The 22,129-nt window shown below is 42.6% G+C and overlaps 1 protein-coding gene across 3 annotated transcripts in view; it reads left to right on the top strand.

Annotated features, from left to right (window-relative positions):
• The window catches only part of Cttnbp2 (cortactin binding protein 2), a 159,923-nt gene that overhangs the window by 121,606 nt on the left and 16,188 nt on the right, over positions 1-22,129 (top strand). For all 3 annotated transcript variants that reach the window (XM_026787506.1, XM_005363762.3, XM_026787507.1), the window contains 5 exons: positions 6,258-6,344; positions 6,427-6,526; positions 13,237-13,389; positions 14,239-14,426; positions 20,519-20,697. In XM_026787506.1, coding sequence (XP_026643307.1) covers positions 6,258-6,344; positions 6,427-6,526; positions 13,237-13,389; positions 14,239-14,426; positions 20,519-20,697 — 707 coding nt within the window. The remainder of the gene's footprint in view (positions 1-6,257; positions 6,345-6,426; positions 6,527-13,236; positions 13,390-14,238; positions 14,427-20,518; positions 20,698-22,129) is intronic.

Genomic DNA, 22,129 nt, shown 5'->3' with positions numbered 1-22,129 from the left:
TCAGCCCAGGAAGGGCCCCACCCACAATGGGTTGGGCACTCCCCCAAGGATCTCTAATTACGAAAATGCCTTACAGGCAGGCCTACAGCCCCCATCTTTTGGAAGCATTTACTTAATTGAGGTCCCCTCCTCTCAAAGGACTGACTTGTGTTGAGTTGACATAAAACTAGCCACTATGCTTTATTTTGCAACACTTTGTTCCATTAACTAGATAAACACACCAGTGAGCTGACTGGGAGGATGGATTTGTAAACACAGCAGAGCTAAAGCTAAGGCAAGAGGATTGCTGTAAATTCAAGGGCGGCCTAGTTTCCAACGGTGAGACTCTATTTCAAAACAGAAAAACCAAAACAACAGAAAACAGAGAACTGCTTTTTATTTGACATTAATGAATAAGTACTGGCTTTTATAATTTCAGTCCACTAATATGTATACTATGTGACTTTGCTCATATAAATTGTAATTTCTCTTGTGCTCCCTTTATGTTTTGTATCTATTCTATAAAAAGGGACCTCAGAAAATGGTCCCAAATTATAAAACACAAAGGAATCCAGCTTTGTTTTTTCCTCTTTAACATCCCAAATGCCATTGGTACAGACTTCTAGATCATTACATACATTCTCACCCCTTTGGTAGGTCTTCTCACATTTCACGTATTGCCAGTTATTGATATTAGTTTTTAATCGTTCTCATCAAATAGTATACGTGTCCACTGTTTCAAATCTGCACAGCACATACCTGGGGGTGAATTCTGAGCCTGGTGAGAAAAGTTCAGTGGAAGTTTCTGAAGGGGATGAAGTTGACGGTGACCACCATGCATGCCTATACGACAGTAAACGATGCCTCTGAAACTGTCTGTCAGAAGAGGCCAAATTGAAATTCCAAGCTGAAATGACAGCTATCCCAGTTTGGTTGGCAGAGTAAAGTCCTTTTGTTTTTCCATTCTCTTTTGTGTTTAATGTCTCAACATAGTTGGCCTGAAACTGTCTCTAGGCTGCAGCTCTTACTCGGGCTGTCTATGACAAGGGGAACTCCAAACAAAAGCTTCGGTTTTATTGCCATAAAATACCACAAATCTGAAGCTGCACCTCAGTTGCCACAGAGACTGTTATGGAGACCACAGATCTTGTATCAACCCCCGTTCTGTGGAGAAACATTGTAGAGAGGGGGGAATGACAGAATGGACGGGCCATTATCCAGGTTGCTCATTTCCAGAATCTCTATGCCCGACAAAGTCCTGATTGACATGTGATCCAAAGATGCAAGAGTAAAGAGTAAAATGGATTACTAGAAATCATGATAATGAGGCCAGTATTCCTTTACTAATAAGCAAAAGTATTGCACCATAGCAGAATAATGTTGTTGGCTACGACTCAGGCTACAGTTTTAGAAGCTGAATTTTATTTCATTTTTCAAACAGATTTCCTTTCAGCACAAAAACCTTTCTCCCGCCAGTGCCATCCCAAACAGTATTAGCTCACTTCTCACTCTTTCCAGCTGCAGAGCCCTCTGCTGGCAGCATGAAGCATGAACCGCAACTTGACATTACACCCAAGAGTCTGACATTTGGAGAAATCTGAGATGATAACTTTAAAATGGGTGAATAGCTTTTTACGACCAAGTTCTTCATATGGATAGCAATCCCAATGGATTAACTATAATTTGCTTCAATAACTAATCTTTGTTTAAGATTGTAAATGATAATCAATATACCTATATATTATTTGATCCAAGAAAAAAAATCAACAAAAGAATTAATAGTACCCAAAATGAGAAGAGATTATTACTGGAATGTATGTGTCAAAATACAAACATTGGGAGTTCCGCGCATCTGTTTTCTCTTTACCTACATGGTAAACGTGTTTGTTTATCTTCTATTGTACTTCATGGGGATATCATCGAGTTTAAACATAAGGAGTATTTTGCTAGTTAAAGGCCCTTTCAATAAACTCTGAATTGCTTCCTGTCCCTTGCTCCCTAGAAACGAGTATGTGAGAACAGATGAGGTGTTGATGTTGAAGATAGCTTATCTCTGAGGCTAGATCTTTTGCTGCTTTATGAGTTCAGAATCAGCCTGCAGGAAGTGTAGACAGCTTGACAGGAGAGTTGTAATGAATAGAACACTCTTGTTTTCAGAAGTAAAACAAGATTAAATTCCAAGGCCAATTGAAAATCTCAGGGGTAGAATGTTCAGTAAATCTGGAAATCTGTATCACATTTTGCTGGTGTGAAACAATCCATTCCTTGTGAAAGAATTTCCGTCCAGCAATTCATAGTGCTTTGGGATTAATTTGGAGAGCTGAGAGTTCTGGTTTAGAATTGCACCTGGCTAGCAATTTCTAGTCCACAGTTTTTCACTAAGGTGATTTTTGAAAAGTGATAAAAACCTCAGAAAAACATAACTGAGGTCTCTATTATGCCAGGTTTTCTTTTTCTTTTGGGTCACCAACCAGCTCCCAAATCATGACACAGAGACTTCGTATTAGTTATGAATGTTTGGCCTTGCTTAGGCTCACTTCTGGCTAGCTCTCTTAACTTAAATTAACCATTTCTCTCTATCTACCTTTTCATTGAGGCTTTTTACTTTTCTTTCCTTCTGTATATCTTACTTTTACTGCTTCTTGTGTCTGTCTATTTGGTTTCTGCCCCAAATATGTCTCTCTCTCTCTCCTCCTTCTTCTCACCTTCTCTCCTCTTGTTCATATTTTAAGCCTCGATTTCTCCTCCTACATGTTATCTCTGTCTGCCAGACCTGCCTATTCTTTCTCTGCTTAGTTATTGGCCATTCAGCTTTTTATTAAACCAATCAGGTGCTTTAGGTAGGCAAGGCGAAGAAAATGCAACATATTTTTACGTAAACAAATGCAGCATGAGCAAAAGTCTCTATATGTAAAGCATAACACACCTTTGCTCAGTTGCAGCATAAACAAACATGACACATCTTTACATAAATATTCCGAGGTACTCTGTTAGCAAGAATCCAAGACGTCCCTGCTGCCTTTAGAGTATTCGGCTCACTTCTGAGGGCTCCCTGAAATCAGAAAACACTGTCACCCCTTTCTTGTTCCTAGTTCCCTGTTTCCTGTTCCCAGTGATTACAGTAACTGCAAGATTGACACCAGTGAAAAACTGAGGAGCTAGGCTCAGCTTTTGCTGCACCGTGAGGTCTCCTCTACTATGTCAGTGTGGATCCTTTCATATCCGTTAGGAAATTTAGAGACACCTGAGCACAGAGTTGATGAAGATTGGTGAGACCGTGCTGAGTCCTGAGAGGTGCATTACTTATGAGCACTTCTACGGGGCTGGAGACAAACAGCATGAGCTTTAGTTCACCCTTGTGTGCTTCTCTGTCTTGTTGGGCAGCGGATCCTGCAGTCATTGCTGGACCCTATAATTAGCAAATTACAGACAGGAGCCTAAGGAGCCTCAACTAGCAAAGTGAATCCAGTCATGGCACCCACCTCCTGCCTTTTGTAGCAATTTCCCCCATAGGTTTGGAGCATGTAAACAATGATAAAGTGTTACTGCTATCTCTGTAGCAGACTACTATCATTCTGAATATGCTCCTTTGACAAATGTCATAGACTAGGTGGCTTACAACAGATTCTTGTAGTCACACTCTAGATAAGAGCATCAGCAGGTACAGTGGGGTGAGAATTTCCTGGTTCTAGGTAGTGTCTTCTTACTGTGTCCTAATATGGCAGGAGGGGCAAAGGGTTTTTGCTCTGCTACTTTGCGCTGATACCTCATGTCCTAACTAAGATTACTATTGCTGTGATGAGCCACCATGACCTAAACAAGTTTAGGAGGAAACGCTTATTTTGCTTACACTTCATAACACCATTCATCAGTGAAGGAGGTCAGGGCAAGAGCTCAAACAGGGCAGGAACCTGGAGTCAGGCGCTGATACGGAGGCCATGGAGGATGCTGCTTACTGGCGTGTTCATTGTGACTTGTTCAGTCTGCTTTCTTATAAAACCCAAGACCACCAGCCGAGGGGTAGTACCACCTACAGTTATTCAATTATTTTTTTTTTTTTGATTTTCGAGACAGGGTTTCTCTGTAGCTTTTTTGGTTCCTGTCCTGGAACTAGCTCTTGTAGTCCAGGCTGGTCTCGAACTCACAGAGATCCGCCTGCCTCTGCCTCCCGAGTGCTGGGATTAAAGGCGTGCGCCACTGCCGCCCGGCTATTCAACTGTTAAGAAAATGTCCTACAGGATTGCCTATAGCCTGGCCTTATGGAGGCATTTTCTCCCTTGAAGTTCCCCCCTCTCAAATTTGACATAAAATTAACCAGTCCACCTCTTAAAGCATCGCTTCCTAATTTTCACACTAGATGCAGTTAGCATTTCTGCATAGGGATATGAGGGGGCAAGATCTTAGCCACTGAAAAACCAGGCCAAAAAAATGGGCCGCTCTCCAGAATGCAAAGAGATAGAAACCGAAATCAATTCAAGAAAATTAGTAAAATCTGACCAAGGGTGATAAAGAATGGCACGGGAAAGAAGTTGGACAAGCTAAGGAACTAGTCGAGTAAGTGAAAATGCTGCAGTGTAGTGCGTCTGTACCCAGGTCAGCAAAGAGGAAAACTGAGATAGTGAATACCCAGTGCTGTAGGAGACTAACTAGGGAGCTCTCAGCGAGTTAACCTGAAGGTTAGAGGCACAGGGATAAGACACGATGAGAGATGTCCTCACGAAGAACAGAGAGAAGTATTGCTGGTGTTCCTTAGAAATATAGAAAGCCAGTAGGTATTATCAAAAAACATAATGGAAGAAAAATTTCTTAAGCCATAAATAGATGATAGATAGATAGATAGATAGATAGATGATGATAGATAGATGATAGATAGATAGATGATAGATAGATAGATAGATAGATAGATAGATAGATAGATAGATAGATAGATAGATAGATAGATAGAGGATAGATAGATGATAGATAGATAGATAGATATAAATAGATAGATAGATAGATAGATAGATAGAGGATAGATAAAAAAGACCCAACTGTGTAGATTCTATTTAAGATGGAGAGAAACAGGTCATAACTAAACAAATCTTATCAACATTTTTAATATAATCCCATACACTCTTCAGAATTCCTAGTCACAAATACAAGTGAGAACAGTTATACCTCAGTAATATTCTTCGATTATAACTTTTTCCAGGATTCTTTTTTGTTGTTGTTGTTGTTTTGTTTTGTTTTTTCTTTTTTTTTATTTTTTAAAAATTTATTTATTAAGGATTTCTGCCTCCTCCCCGCCACCGCCTCCCATTTCCCTCCCCCTCCCCCATCAAGTCTTTCTCCCTCATCAGCTTGAAGAGTAATCAGGGTTCCCTGACCTGTGGGAAGTCCAAGGACCGCCCACCTCCATCCAGGTTTAGTAAGTTGAGCATCCAAACTGCCTAGGCTCCCCCAAAGCCAGTATGTGCAGTAGGATCAAAAACCCATTGCCATTGTTCTTGAGTTCTCAGTAGTCCTCATTGTCTGCTATATTCAGCAAGTCCGGTTTTATCCCATGCTTCTTCAGACCCAGGCCAGCTGGCCTTGGTGAATTCCCGATAGAACATCCCCATTGTCTCAGTGTATGGGTGTCCAGGATTCTTACAGTACTGTAACACCTCAGCCTCGGAAATGAACCTCAGCTGTGCTTCCTAGAATAGTCTCTCGTGTTTCTGGAGAAGTCCCTGCCTTAGTCTTGGTCCTTGCCTGCATGTCTTCTGTTAGCCTGATTGGCCACCACCACCACAGAAATCAGCCTTGCCAGTGCTGTGTTCATCCTACGGTTTTTAGATCTTTCCACCCCCTTGGCAGTTATAGCCACCATTGTGCCTTAAGTGAGGCTTAGCAAGTTCTTACTAAAGGCTTACCCATAGCAGAATAATATTTAACTTCAGAGAAAATTTACTCATGGCTAGCAGAAACATTGTCTTTCATACTGTAGCACCCAGTCCCAAGCTTGCCAATAAGGGGACTCTGAAGAATGGCCTTTTTAGCCTGTAGGGTGACACCTTGCAGGTGCTTCCCCTACCCTGAATATATTGTGTAGCTTCTGTGAGCATGCCCTGGTTTCCTGGGGAGGGGAGGCACAGTTCAAGTTTTAAAAGACTTCACATGCCTAGTAAATACTGCTAAACTTAAATAGCTTTATTCTTTTGGATGCCTAAGAATTATTGGGAATTCTGTCCTTGGGTACCACTTTTTCCTTTGTCAAACTAGCATCTTCACCTGGGCTTCTTCTTGGTCTGGAACAGGTTGAGCAATATCATAATGTCATTTTCCATGGCCCAGAAGGAAGTTTGCAAGACTACATAGCATACCAGCTTGCCCTCTGCATGAAGGTATTGTGTATTTTCACACCATTTCATTTTCTTTGAATACTGGGAAGAATATAGAGTTGATGTCCCTGCTTTGTCATCACAGCACAGACAGATGGCTGCAGGATTCCCCTGCGAAATAGTGAGAGCCGAGGTGGATCCAGGCTTCTCCAAGGAGCAGCTAGTAGACGTGTTCATCAGTAGCGGTAAGGCCTTGCAGAGAACTGGCGTGATCTTCGCAGAGCCATTCCGGGGAAATCTTTATAGTCGTGATGTTTTTTCCTTTCTTCCCGTTGATTAAATTAAAAATTGACATGAAAATTGGGAGCCCAAGTGAACAATTAAACAGTATTTCTGTCAATGCCACTGTGCTAATTGGTCATCTTGAGTTTTCTTCTTTATTTTTACAAACCACTGGCTGTTCTAACATATGATTTGGCTGTCTACAGTAGTATAGCAAGAGAAGAGGTAATGGAAGCTGCTCCCCTTAGTAGGATTGCATATTGCATTTTGATACCACCTAGAATTGCTGCTGCAAGGTGATACAGCAAAAGAGATTGATGTGTAGTAAACTTTGCCATTCACACATTTGCTGCAATGATGTATTCATCATCCTCATACATGGAGTAACTTCTGTCTGACGATTGATGTGCCATTGATTAGCACTTTTTAAATACATTACACGCACCAGTTAACTCATAGGATCTCTACAACAGTGCTCTGCAAGTAGTTCTCACTGTATCTGTTCCCACAAATAGGGTAGCAGAACCACATGTAAACATTTAAGATGAATTCTCCATTAGGCCTTTCACCGCTTGACACCCCAAGTTCACCACAGATGTGGTCAACTTAACCCCGCTTGGCACAGCTGTGAGACATGGCTGAAATGGGCTCAACCTCGGTGCTGAGGTGGTCTAGCCACAGGCATAACTGGGGGAGGAGCTGTAATATTCAGAGAGGAGACGTTGGGCCATTGTGCTTGTGAATAGAGAGGGCTCTTCCTTGTCTTTGGAGCTGTGATGAACGGTGTTACCCCATGGATCAGGACTCAACTATAGACCAAGCTCAGGAGGATAGAAACCACCTTCGGTTTTTAAGTCATGAAATAAAGTTTAAAACAAATTTGGAGACCAACTAAGCCTTCTTTCAGCCTCAAAGTACCCTTTGAAAGTAGGAAAATCTCCTAGAATCTTAGTGTCTGTCCGCTGCACCAGAAACCAGGAAATAGATACAGAACACTATTTTCTTACATACTATTTCAATTGTAGATAACATTTGTTAGGTTCTACTCTTGCATGCCCTATACTAAAATTTTCTTTGTAACTGATCATTCAGTGTCCCTGCTTAGTAATCTGGAAAGCACTTGAGATGATGTTGTAGGTTCTCTCCGCGGATGCCACAGCAATTACACATACAGAAAGAAATTCTGTATTTGGCTTAGCGACCTATAAGGATCAACAGTTTTCTTCAGTTTTTAATAACAAAGTGAAGATCAAAATGGTGATGTTTGTCTGCTGTGCCTTTGACTACAGTGACTGTCAGCAGCATGAGTACTTTGGGTCCCTCTGTGGCCTTTCCCTCTTGGCTCTAAGTTCTGCCAAATCTGCTCCTGCTACCGCTGCTGCTGTTCTCTGTACTCCCTCCCTCCCCCCTCCCTGCCCCATCATCTCTTCCTCAAGTGGCTCTGAGGCCTCATTAGCCCTCTTCCTTTTCCTTGCTGCTGCTGCTTCATCACGTCCTCCTCAGAGGATCACTCTAGGAGACAAAACCTTTCATAAGTTCTTCCTGGTATTACACTCTAAAGACTCAAGAATAGAAATTGAAATTCTTAGAATGCTATGTCAAGAACGTTGTGTCTGGCATGTCATCTTATGCCTATTTCTCTGGATGCTTACAACTCCCTTTCCCCCTGCTCATTCTTTCAATAGGACCCACTGAGTTTGACTAATGGCCAGTAAGGAGGTAGTGTGGAACGCACCTCAGTGGAGTAGGTGGGGCTACCATGACTTCTGAGCAGGGCAAAGCATATCCAGTGAGCCCCAAGGGTTCAGGGGTCTATGGGTGTCTGTGCTTTCTTTATGCAGAAAGAGATATCCAGGAAGAATCTTTTGGTGGTGGCGGGCTGATAGAAGGCCTCAGGGGGAAGGGAAGGTGGATCTATACAGCTAAAAAGGCCTGCTGTACCCTAGCTTTCAGAATAACAGGGTTATGACTTGTCTGTCAACTGCACTGTTGCCTTTCTATCAAGAAGTGCAAGTGATCAGATGGCATTATAGAGGCACACACTGATATCTCACAGATGTTCTATGTGCCAGTGGGTCTTAACCTTAGATGAATCCCTTGGATTTGACCAGCATTGGAATGGTGAGTTTTATCTTCCACCAAGCTATGCATGTATTTATTCTTGTCTACGTGTCTAAGGGGTAAAATGTAAAGACAGCCAAAAAGAATGAATAAAGGAGCAGAAGAAGCAAGAGGGGCAGAAGCTGAATAAACTTGTCTTTAAGAATCCAAAACTTACGTGGAGAATAAAATGGAGCGGGTGAAGTAAGGAGTAAGAACAAAGAGCTCCAGGAAGCATGAAGGGGCTCAGAGAGTTGCATTAATCACTTGTGTCGTATCGTTCATGATGACCTTTTCCTTCTCGTTTTACCTTGCGGGAGAGTCACATCCCATGACTCTTCTGTTTGCTAGGAAAGTGTGAATACATACTGCCACTGGCTCAGGTTCCTCTGCAGTGCAAGGTATGACGCGGGGTCATCGAGACAAATGGGGTTTTAAATTCTATGTGACACAATGTGGGGAACAAAGAAAAACTTAAAGGCTAGATCAGTGTTTTCAAATAACACTGAATTCCTTGGAGAACTCTCCTGTTTAGAAGTAAAGAACTGAACAATATTACTGTAGTAATGGTAGATGAATATGCTAATCAAAGTCTCTGTAAATGAATCTACCTCACTGGGCCGTGCATCACCAGAGACTCTTTGAAGGCCTTGCCTGCAGTCAGTTCCCACTTTGTCTCACCAGAACATTGTCCCTATAGGGACATCCCTACTGGAGTAGGCGGTGTACAAACGGGGTTATTTTCAGTCCCCAAAGGGGTGATTATAAACTTGGGGTTTAGCGACAATTGTGGTAGGCTATTTTCAGACTAAGCAATGCTGCTGTTGAAACAACCATGTAGGATTTTAATTGAAAGTTATTCCAAGCAGAGGCTTAGATCTGAACCCCAATATCCAATTAAGATTGCCAGTCTCTACAGGAGAGGAACAGGGCCAGGGCAGTCTACGTTCGGAAGGCATAAAGAACAGTTTCAGAAGTGAGCTTTGAAGTAGCATAGAGCACAGGGGTCTCAAAGGGTCGGATTTCAAGCTCTAGGATAAAAGGAGTTCACCGTCAGAAATAAAGTGTGTGAGTGGCTTTCATTCTTGTCTAGAAATCTGCCAGGCTGGGAAACCTTCAAACTCAAACTTCGGTAATGAGTTCTCCCTCTCTTCTGAGATTCGTGAACAGTTGGATATCCAACTGCGCTAAGTGATCTGAGCTATGTATGTGCTGTTTCTCTAAGAAACCAACTTGGCTGGTCTCAGAGAGATGGATGAAGGAAAGTGGTCACAGAGGGAAGACGGGCTAGGCGGCCAGCAATGTTAAAAACACTTTTCACCAGTGGTACCCCCACTACCTTGATGGGACCTCATGACAGACCAAGACGGGCATAGATGAGGGAGACACCTATGAACAGCAACACTCGCCCTTAATTCTGAGAGTCTGCTGTAAAATAAGTCAGCAATGCTGTCTCTCCTAGTGGATCAAGAAAATGAACCTGTCTTTCCCTGCGCATCTTCCTGTACTCTTGCACATCTAAAAGTTCAGTTTATTGCCAGTGTGATTCCACCTCCTTACTCCCTCCTTATCTCTCTTCCATGGCTGTTGCTCCTCAGTTCGGAAACATCAGACCTTACTCCCCATCATCTTCTTCGCTTTCCAGGTACAGCGATGGCCGTGTGCTCACCGCCTCGATGAACTATACTGCCTCTTCTTCGGTGGGAAATGCAAAGTTGTCTTTTGCTCTCTGCCCATCTCTGAAGGTGGAAGGCGAACTTACTGTTTTATCTCCTAATGCTCTTCTACCTTTATGGGCCTTGGTAAGGGCCTCTTCTTTTGCCTTCAGCACATCAGTTAGAGATCTTGTTTCTTTTTCTCTTTGTTTCTTTCTTGCAACTCTCCTGACACTGAATGAGACCTCAGAGCAGGAGTCAAATCCTCTTTACCCCCATCCTGAACCATTTCTTTATCCCGAATCTCAAACATTTTCACTGATCCTCAGCAGTGCTGATGAATTCCCTCACATTTCTCTGTCTTCCACAGCTCATTTCTGTCCCTAGTGGGCAGTGCAGCAGCAGATCTAGGCCCTGGCAGGACCTTCTTGTCACCGGGAACATTTAGGAAGTGCCAGTGTCCAGTACATCTGAATAGAGATTCATCAAAATCACTGGTAATGCAGGGGGATGGAGCATGAGCACAGAGTGTAGAGCAGCTACGCCACAGAGGGGAGGTGGCTGCTTGAGCCCATTGAATTAGTTTGAAGCCATTCGCTCTGAATTCCCCATCCAGACACTTCTCTCTCAGTGTTGATTCAATATACCAGTCCCTTCTGAGACTAAAGTGTAACCAGCCAACGGAATTCTACGTCCACCATGTCTTAAAGGTAGATGGCCTGCTCACATCTGTCCGCTGCTAAAATGCCACTCCTCATACTAACCCTCATCCAGAATGGCTTCCTTCATCCACTCCCCAGAGACATAACCATTAAGCCTGTAGCACCTGTCACAAGGAAACACTTGGATGAACATTTGTTGAAATGTAATTAAGTTTTCTTGTACATGCTGGCTGGCACAGAGGCATCAGAGCCCTTTGACAAAGCCTTACACCTAACACAAATCGGAGGAAATCTGCACTTCCTCAGAACTACGTTACAGGAAAAGAAATGTAAGCCATTGGATAGATAGGTTGTGGTCTTTTGTTTTTTATTACTAAATAGAAGAGGCCTATTTATTGTTACCAATTATAAGTTTCCTTCCTTTGTTCGTTCCTTCCTTCCTTCCTTCCTTCCTTCCTTCCTTCCTTCCTTCCTTCCTTTCTTTCTTTTTCTTTCCAGAACAGGGTTTCTCTGTCTATCCTTGTCTGTCCTAGAACTTGCTCTATAGACCAGGCTGGCCTTGAACTCACAAAGATCTGCCTGCCTCTGCCTTCCTGATGCTAGAATTAAAGGTGTATGCCACCACCACCCAGCCCAATTATAATTTCTTATACTTCTATAGTATACACATGCGTATGTGTGCATATATTATAATTATTTATTTAAGAAAGGCTCTCACTACGTAGCCCTGACTCTCTTCAAACTTGGTCTGGGCCTCTAGTGCTGGTCACATACATGTATTTCAGAGATAATGTTTGAATCTTGAGAAGCATAAGTTGTCACTGTTACCAGACTGCTGTATGGAAGATCACATCAGACGATACTGTGATGCCCAGCCCCCAGTGCAAGGAAATCGAGAGATGGCTCTTATTTCTAGCCTAGTTTTTAAAGATGTTTAGCTGAAGAGGTTCACTTACATTGTTCGGGGATTCTTTTGAGAATGAAAATCCATTGTAGCTATAGTGCTGAGAAGCAAGTACAGAAGTTTCTCCCATGAGTGTTCACGACAAGTAGAATCTTCCACAAGTGCTTCCAATTGGTTGTTCCTCACTGGAGGCTAACTTGACTAGGACCGAAACTTCTGACGTTTTCTAAGAAGTCAAATGCAGTCATTTCGTATTAACTGTCATTTAGGAATTGCTGTTTTTATATTTTTACTGAAGCAGAAATGACATGGTCGTCGCCAGGCCTTGTGTTGAGTAGGTTTTGTATGCCGGCTTATTTGCTCCCTATTTGTTAGTAGAAAGTTCCCACTGAACGCTCATCTTGCCGCTTGGGTTGATATGTAGCCATCTCTGCTCATCCTGAGTGGGAGGAAGGGTAAAAATGGAGACACTAGATTTCACTCCCTCCTCAACTGTTTCTGAAACCTTAATCTGATCCCTTCTTCTGCAAAGCCTTGCCTATTCAGGCTATGAACATCTTATATATGTATGATTTAAAGGACATTTAACGCTGTTAACCTTTGATATCATGAAACATACACAAAACACCACATAAAGATAACGATCAAAGAGTAATTTTGACTAAATTAACCTTTTAGCCACTGAACAAGCCGAGAATTTAAATACCTTCAGCTTCCAGAATGTGCATACATGCCTCCTCTTGCTCAGAAAGCCTTGCTTGCAGCCACATCACTATCATTTGGATAATAATTTTTTAGTATTTTTGGAAGTGTTAAGGAGCGAACCTAGGGCCTCCCGTTCACCAGGAAAGCATTTTACTGTAGAGCCCCACCTCATGGTCTAAATGTGTTTTTATGGTCTTGTTTCCTGCTTATAAATCCACAGATTAAACATTTTTCAAACTTTATAAAAGATGAAATCATATTTTATATATATATATGTATATATATACATATATATATATATCTTTGGTGACTTGATAATGTATCATTTGTGACAGCTTCCTGTGTTCTCAGAGTTGTCATTTCCAGTGTGGGAATGACAACTTTTATTTACCAGAGCCCTTGCTAGTGGTGGTGGGTGGATGCCCGGGGTTTGCTATGTATGAGGGGTGGCATGCTGTGTTTGTTTTCAGCTGTGTTGCATAATGCTGTGCAAGTTCCTGGACTTGCGGCTGTGACCCTCCGGTATTTTCAGAGCGTGCCCACCACACAACATTTTCTGTGAACACTGTCTTCTTAGGTTTGCATCTTGTGCCAGTTTGTGTAGGCTTTGCAAAGGCATTGACCTCAAATTTTGCTTCTGACCGCAGCTTGTCTGATCCCAGTGAAACAGTCTCCTATTAAGAAGAAAATAATTGTCATCTTAGAAAATTTGGAAAAATCTTCATTATCCGAGTTACTGGGGGACTTCTTGGCACCTTTGGAAAACCGCAGCACTGAAAGCCCGTGCACTTTCCAAAAAGGTAAAGGGTGGGGCGAGCTCTCTAACAAGCTAGGTGGGGCTTCATTGCCGCTGGTTGGGCCTAGGCTTCGTTAGAGGTTCTTAGCGTTTTATTCTGGAATGGAATAAAAGCCCACATGACTCACAGAGTGGTGGGGAAACTTTACCCAGAACCAATAGTGTAGATTAGAAAGGATACATCTTCAAGATTCATGCTGGGCCACATGTGTGAAGCACAAGGGTCCTGATTTTTGTTTGAGGTTTCTTTTGATGAAACCCAAGGGAAGTATGAGCTTGGTTTCTAAGGGGTGTAGCATGGGTAGTTTTCTGCATTGATGAGAGGATTTGGAATATATAAGCTTTTCTCATTCTGCATGCCCCTTTCCACAATGCATCTGATTTTAGTAAGAGGTCCAATTATGCATAGGTATGAGAGAGTAAATAGGGGATTCTCCTCAAAGTTCACCTGACACGATTTTAATGTCCTGTGCCAGCACCCCAAACCCTTCTAGGCTGAAGCTGGCTTTGCTCATAGTTCTCGGGTGATATTCCAGGATGGGTTAGGATAGAAAGGAGCCTTATCAAGGGTCCTGCTAAGGAGAGCAAGTTGGTTCCATTCTTTAAAGCAGGTATATCGCTCAAGGCAGGTTCAGGTTCTAGGTTGCTCGGCACATTGTTCTGAGAGAAATGTGTGTCTAGCCCAAGCCGCGGGGAGTCCCAGGTTGCTAAGTTATTCCTTGTGCTTTACACCTCTTGGTGTACCTCCAATCTTTCTGTCCTCAAAGTACAAGTTACATTCCCCCGTGTTCTTGATTTGCACTGGCACCAAGCATAAATAGCTGAGGCTGAATTATGTCTTGGCTTCTTTTAGGAAACGGAACGTCCGAATGCTATTACTTCCACGAGAACTGCTTTCTGGTGGGAACCCTTGGCAAGGCCTGTCTCCAGGGTTCTGACCTGCTGGTGCAGCAGCACTTCCGCTGGGTGCAGCTGCGGTGGGATTGTGAGCCCATTCAAGGCCTGCTGCAGAGGTTCCTGCGAAGGAAAGTGATGAACAAGGTAACAAGCCGAAGCTGCCACCTGCCAAGGTGGGAGAGGGAGTGTCTACCTGGGCTTGAGTTCTGCTTACAGTGTGGTCCAGGCTAGGATCCTCTGTGAGCATCTCAGGGCTGAGCGCGAGCAAAGGATGTGGAACTCACAACAGCCTCTGCACCGAGCCAGAGACAAGAACATGGGGATGGGTTTCCAGTTCCATTATTAGAGAATGCATGTCGAAATAGTAATGTTTGGGGATAATATCATGTATAAGAAACAAGTTAACAGTTTTTACTGGTGTTATCAATAGCTCTTAAGGAATCCCATCAAGCTCTAAAAGTTATAAAGTGTTTGATCTGAAAATTAATCACCGTACTTAAAGAAAACTCCCTGATGCCTTAGAGCCAGAGGGCATCACCCTACTGCTTATGCCATTTTAATAGACACCTTTTACACTATGGGGGGAAATGGTTAAGTGTGCTTGTTTTCAGAATAAAAATATTTATTTTAAAGTTTCTCATATGTAAGAATAGTGCTGTGTTGACCAAATGTAAAATATTATTACTTAATAGTCTGTGAATGGACCGACATCTGAGTATCAGAGTAGATTTATTACAACAGAACTTCAATTTGCTAGAGTTTTCTCCCTTTACCCCATGCACAGGCAGTGTTAAGAGAACATCATTATTTTAACAATATCATATTCTAAGCCACTGATAACAAAACCGCTCTCCTCACCCAGGCGGGCCTTTGGCTGTCCTTTCAAGACCAAGATGATACTTGACACCGTGCCTCTCTTCAAGGCAAAAATTAGAGGATAGTTACATACTATGTCAACTTCTTATTACCACGGAGAAAAGCACATCTTCTAAAACCCGCAGAATCCTACAAAGTTTCTCCTTAATATTGCAGTGCCTATAACTGCCTACCCCATAGTTCTGGGCTATAACTAGAGCACCTGTGCAAGACCCAAAACTCTGTCTGCAGTGGTTGCCACAATTCTATCAGTCAGTGTGTGCGTGTGCGCACTTGTGCGTGAGTGTGGGGAGGGGCAGACGGGAAGATGACCTTTGGTCATTCAGTGATTTGAACTGGGATCTGAAATTCCCAGTTTGAGAAATCTTCTGCCTAGTCTTGAATATATTCTTTTCGCCGAAGCAGTCACTAGGTGACCTCAGTAAGAAGAAAGAAAAGTAGGGTTAAAAAAAAAAAAACAACAACCTACAATCTGAAGTTTTTCAAGTTATTGATACTTTCATTAATATTAGCACTGTTAATAATCACGTGCTTTATTAATTAAAATAATTATTTTAATTAATTAAGATGTATGGTTAATAATTTCTAAAGGTAGTTTTTAGTAAGCGTTTTATGTCCTTAGCCTTGGCACACCCCCTGCCAGCTCTCTGGTAAACAGAGCAGCAAAGGAGCTCCTGCTGCCCTCGTCCACGGCATCTGAAAGTGGGGTGCAGCATAGAGGAAGGGGGCAGCAGAAGAGTGATGTGTTTCATTTCCCAAGCATCACTTCCAAGGCTAATAAAATAGTTCCTGCACTGAGCACACAGTGGGAACAAGCAATCACTCCAAAATCTTGGAGTGCAGAAAGCCGAACCCTTGCAGGCATTTAGAGGCATGTTTGCATTTGATAATAGTGTCTTCTCCCAAATCTTTCAGAGATGCAGGAAATACACCTATCAAGATTCTTAGTAATATTTAATAAAATTATTCAATAAAAATAATTATATTTTAGAGAGAAGTTAACGTTTAGCTCTAATTGCAGTGCTGCTATTAGGATTCTTGCTAGAAGAAAAGTGAGGGATGGTAGTTTTGACCTTTTTTGTTCTTTTTTGTCTTTTGAGGAGGATGGAAGTCATAAAGGAGGCAAAGCTACAAGTAGCCCAGCGTAGCAACTTGGCTGAACTACTGTTAACCCTGACAAGCTCTTTCCGTCTTCCTTGGCCAAATCATCCCTTTCATGTAGAACTTACCAATGTTTGTATTCATCTTCTGTAAATGATACTTATTTGTTCTTAAAAATATTCAAAAGTTAAGCAATGTATTTTGATCATATCCGTTCACCACTCCCTCTCTTATCTCACACCATGCTTCCCTCCCAACTTCCCGTCTTCTCTTTTCTTGTTAATAACACACTCAGGGATGCCCATATGTTTGAGGGGAGGAGAGGGCCGTCCACTTGGGAAGGGACATTTCCCCAAAACAAAATGATGTGCCTTTAAGAAAGGCCCTAGCAAGTCATCACCCTTGCCCTGTGATGGAACTATGGTGGACAGTTTTCATTCAAGAGAGATTTTTAAATATATCACTTGATGCATTTTAAATGTAAACATCAAGTGATATATTTAAAAACATACTCAGTGCATGGGAGTCCACCTATCCAGATGGCTCAGGTTGAAATGCCTAAACTCTTGTCTTTGTACATATAAAGATAGCAAGGCTTCATAGTTGCTTTAAGGGATGTTTTATAACTTAATTGAATTTTCTTAAATAATTTAGTTGGCCTTTTAAACTTTAAGAATTTTTGCTATCTTGCAAATAAATCTTCGTAAATACTCAATTAATGCATAAAAAAGACCAGAAAATTAAGATCACAAATCCAGTGATTCAAATGCTTTCCCTATTCTTGTATTCTTTTTATAGACAATAAAGTTCTACCTTAGCCACACACCAAAAACTCAAGTCGCTGCCGTGAAGTGGCAGCCTCCATCTCAGTCAGAGAGCTTGGTGAGGGTCTATGATCTGAACTCAGATCTTTCTCAATAAAGCGGGAGCCAGGAGAGCTCCTTCAGCAGTCACTGTGTGTGCCGCTTGCCTGAGTGCATGCGTCTGAAGTGAGCTTACCTGACACTCATATTATAACTTCTGACTCTTGGCACTTCACCCTGGACTAAAGTCAGCTGATTAAGATGTCACCCTTCCTGAAAGGTGGAGCTATGAATCCGATGACCACCACCAGGTTAGAGACCCAGGGCCCAGTGCTGACCGAGTGGGCACAGCACTAAGATGTCCATCCCAGCAAAGAGGTGGGTGTGGAAACGTAGGAGGTGTGCTCTAGGGCTGGTAAGCAGGAAGGCCTCTCTCATGGAACACTTTTGGGATGAGCTGATCTGTGCTTTAAGCCTAGCTGAGACTGGGGGAGGTGGGGCTTCAGGCAACAGATCCCCAGTTGCAGCAAATCTTGAACAAAGGAGGAAATGTGGTGGGGCTTGAAGCCCAATATAACAGAGGAGATCTGGCACCAAAACAGCCAGCTTCAGTTGATAACAGGTAGCTTGGTCATTTGTGGAAGGTCATCGCTTTTTTCACCCATTTGTGTGTGTGCACGTGTGCGTGTGCACACATGGAAGCCGGAGGTCAGATTTGCTGCTATTCTGTAGATGGTGGTCACTTTATGTTTATAAACAGACCTGAAGCCCTTACTTACCTAGGGTCTTCCCTGTAGATTAAGCTGGCTGGAGGCCCCAGGAATACATCTGGCTGTGGCTCCCCAGAGCTGGAGTTATAAGCACATAGCACCACACTTAGGTCTTTCTGTGTGGGTCTGGGGATTGAACTGAGGTCTTCATGCCTGCATTGGCAACCCTTTACTGACGTCACCAGGCACTTCACCCATTCTGCTATTTGACAACAATACCAACAACCATCCTCCCACTTCTCTGTTCTATATAGAGTATTATTTCAGTCTCTCCCAGCTAACAAGTGTCCTTCATATCCTGTAAGAGATCAGCTTAAATTCCATCTCATTTTTTTAGGTTTTCCTAACTGCTCTGTACTTAGACAATTCTTCTTTTGCATAATGATACATGAAGCTTGGATCTGTACTTAAAGACTGCAGTCTGGAAGGGATCTTGGACTTAATGAGCCTGTCCCAGATAATTTATTTAACAGATGGTAAAACGTATCAGCAACCACAGAGGGAAGGTATTTGGAGTGTGGTGTGCTGCTAGCTAGCCTCTCTCATACTTCCTGGTCCTTGGAACTGATGGCTAACTGCTGACTCCCTCTTAGCTCAGGACACACCTTTGCTTTTGTTCTGCTCTATAGTTTCTGAGGACGCAAAGTACACTGAGGTGTAGCTCACCAGGAAAGCGTATCGTTTGTGTGCAGAGGCTTGGGTTCCCAGCACCCAAAGTAATGAAATTTGACTTTACAATGTTTTATTTTCCTTAGACGTGATAATTAGTGCTTATAGACAGAAGGCGTACAAATATAAATCTACTATGACATCTAAGTTTCTCAGCATTCCTGCAAAATTGTGCTTATGCTAAATGAATACGCATCAAGGAAATAAAGACATACAATAGCTGTAAGACCGATTTGTCAGAAAGACTCCTGAAGGAAACTGCAGCCTTTAATGCACTATCAAGTGATAATCGCCGTTCCCATAACAGCCATTTTGCAAAAGGAGACTTTTTCTACAAGCAGCACCTACACTTTGGAGAGAGAGGTGCACACCTGTGTCTTCAGCTTTTAGGAGTAGGCAAATTCCATTCTCCTTCTGGAAATTATGCTTCTTGATGGGGGTAAATAACAGAGGGATCTTAGGAAGCAGTTTTTGTATTAAGAGAAGGCCGCTTGTTTGGTTCAGGCTGCTCAGCCCCAAAATAATCACACAAAAACATATTATCTAAGTCACTGATTGGCCCATTAGCTCTAGCTTCTTATTGTCTAACTCTTACATCTTAATTTAACGTCTCTATTAATCTATGTATTGCCACGTGGCTGTGGCTTCCTGGCTAAAGTTTCAGCATCTGTCTCTGGAAGGCTACATGGTTTCTCCCTGGCCCCGCCCTTTTTTTCTACCAGCATTCAGTTTAGTTTTTCCCCATGTACCTCTATTCCCTGTGCAGGCCCAAGACAGTTTCTTTATTAACCAATGGTATTCACAGCATACAAAGGGGAATCCCACATCAGCAGTTTATTAAATAGAAATTAAGAAACAAAAAATAACAATAACAAAAAACCCTCATCCTTCCTGTGGGAGTGGGGGTAGAGTGTGTTTCCATGGAGACACTGCCCCCCCACCCCCCGTAGCATGTAGTCCTGAGGAGGCCACAAAGGGATACCTCCACTTGCTAGTTTCTGGTCCCCCACCTCCTCCCCATACAATTAAGTCTGGCCCCTCATTGCTTTCTCATGAAGGAGCACAGGGGGCATAGCTTGAGCAGAGGTCAGCAACAATGCTGAACTTTAGGAGGGAAAGGACTGCCTGTATCTTAGTGATTATCAATAACATTAATAGCAATTTTTTGAGATTTTTCTTTTATGTGTGTAAGTGTTTTGGCTGCATGTTTGTCAGTGCACCACATTCATGCAGTATCTCAGAAGGCTCAGAAAGGGATCCCCTGAGACTGGAATTACATACAGTTGTGAGTCGCCATGTAGGTACTGGGAATGAAACCCAGGTCCTCTGTGAGAGCAGCCAGTGCTCTTAACCACTGAGCCATCTTGCAAGCTCAGCATCTTTTTAAGTATGATATATACCCCTTTATTATTTCTACTAAATACTGTGTCCTAATACCATGTTTCTTGCTATTAGAAATAGATGTGTATAGTTAATATATACTCGAAAGTTGCTAAAAGTTGATCATAAATGTATTCACCATTAAAAGCATTTCATGTATATGAGCCGGTGGATATGCTTAGCAGTGTGAACTAATCATTTCACCATGCATTCATGTTCAAAACATCATGTTATGTTATAAATAGAATTATTTTTCAGTTATATCTTAACATAAAATTGTGAATGAGCTCTAGCCTTGGCTTTGCCCCTCTTAACTTTGTAACCTTGGGTAAGGTTCTCTTTGTACCTCCTTCCCCTGATATGTAAAATGGGGCCAAAATGCCCAGCTTAGTCGTGTGGTGGAAAAATGCTGTGAAACACGTATGACACTAACATGTGCACGTATCTAGGGTGAACGTGGTACCCAGTGGACAACGTTTGTATTTACATATTCCTCCTCCATCCACCCCACGCAGAGGTGCAGTCAGATTCAGCGAGATTTGGATTTTATAGTTTGTGTTTTTAATGTTTGTCTTTAAATGCAAAATGAAAACATTGTATTTCTAAGGCACAGCCCTGTTTTTCCACCCCGTCGCAGTTCAGAGGTCAGCCGCCCTCCCCCTGTGACCCTGTGTGTAAGACCGTATACTGGGCTCTGTCCGTCTGGAGGCAGCTCAACTCTTGCCTGGCCCGCTTGGGTACACCGGAAGCACTTCTTGGACCAAAGTATTTCCTGTCTTGCCCAGTAGTCCCAGGACATGCCCAAGCAACAGTGAAGTAAGTACCAGTGTTCTTATTTACCTACTAAGTATAGAGGCAGTGTGCTTGTCAGCTTTCATTGTCAGCTTGCCACAGCCTAGAGTCATCTGAGGAATCCTTGGTTGAAGAATTGCCAAGATTAGACGGGCCTGTGGGCAAATTTGGGGGGATTATCTTAATTATTGGCACATGCAAGAGGGCCCAGCCCTCTATGGGTGTTACTGTCCCTAGGCAGGTGTTCTTGTACAGTGTAAGAAAACTAGCTAACAGGGTTGGAGAGATAGCTCAGTAGTTAAGAGCACTGAGATTCTTCCAGACCTGGGTTTGGTTCCCAGCACCCACATGACAGCTCACAACTATCAGTAACTCTGATTCTCATACCCATCTGGTTTCCATGGGCATGGCACACAAATGGCACTCGGATATAAATGCAAAGAGGACATCCACATGCATGAAAATATAATGAGTCTTCAGAGGGAAGGTAACTCAGCAGGAGTCGGTGGGCAAGCAAGTGAACAACATCTCTCTCTCTTTCCGGCTTTGTCTCCTGTCCTGCCTTCACTTGATGGTATTGTGACCTAAGAGTTTAAGAAAACCCTTTCCTCCCCTAAGTCCCATGGTCATGGTAATAGCACAATAACGGGCAAACAGGACCCATGGCAAATTTAGCATGCTTCAGACAGAAACTATTGGCAAGACTGCTATAGGTACCTCCCATCATTAGCACAGATGTCAATTCCGGACCCCTGCCACACAGTGACCACAACTTGTCTGTTATATATTCTTTTGCTAAGATCAGTAGCAGCTATTCTCTGTGAGCACACGTCGATACACAGCACACCCCTTACTGGAATCATTTTATAGCTAGCCACGGAGCCTTCTGGCAAGGTCTCACAGAAGAAACTTCAAGTACTTTCAACATATGCTCCCGCCAAGCGAGCAAAACCAACATTTAAGGAGGAGTTGACAAACTTCTGCCTTCATTGATTGGCATTTACTATGTCTCCCTTTGAAGCAACATATAAGAACTATGCTTGTAAAAAAAAAAAAAAAAAAAATATATATATATATATATATATATATATATATATATATGGCTAATGAACTAGAAAAATAGGGGAAGATGGAAAAGAGGAAATAAATGGACACCAGCTCAGCTTGGAAGTGTGTTTGCTTCTGAGAATTCTAGCATGCTGAGCAGAAGTCTGTTTGGGGAATACAATGAAGTATCTGCCAGTTGATCGTGACACATGCTTTTAATCCCACTACTTGGAAGGCAGAGTCAGATGGATCTCTAAGTTACAGGCCAGCCTGGTCTACTACAGAGGGAGTTCTATGACAATGAGGTCTACATGGAGAACTCAATTCTAAATAAACATATCTCCCTCTCTCTCTCCCTCTCCCACTCTCTCTTTCTCTCTCTCTCTCTCTCTCTCTCTCTCTCTCTCTC

This window comes from Microtus ochrogaster, linkage group LG10, assembly GCF_000317375.1.
Source record: "Microtus ochrogaster isolate Prairie Vole_2 linkage group LG10, MicOch1.0, whole genome shotgun sequence".
NCBI lineage: Eukaryota > Metazoa > Chordata > Mammalia > Rodentia > Cricetidae > Microtus > Microtus ochrogaster.
This window is presented reverse-complemented; position numbering and strand designations above follow the sequence as displayed.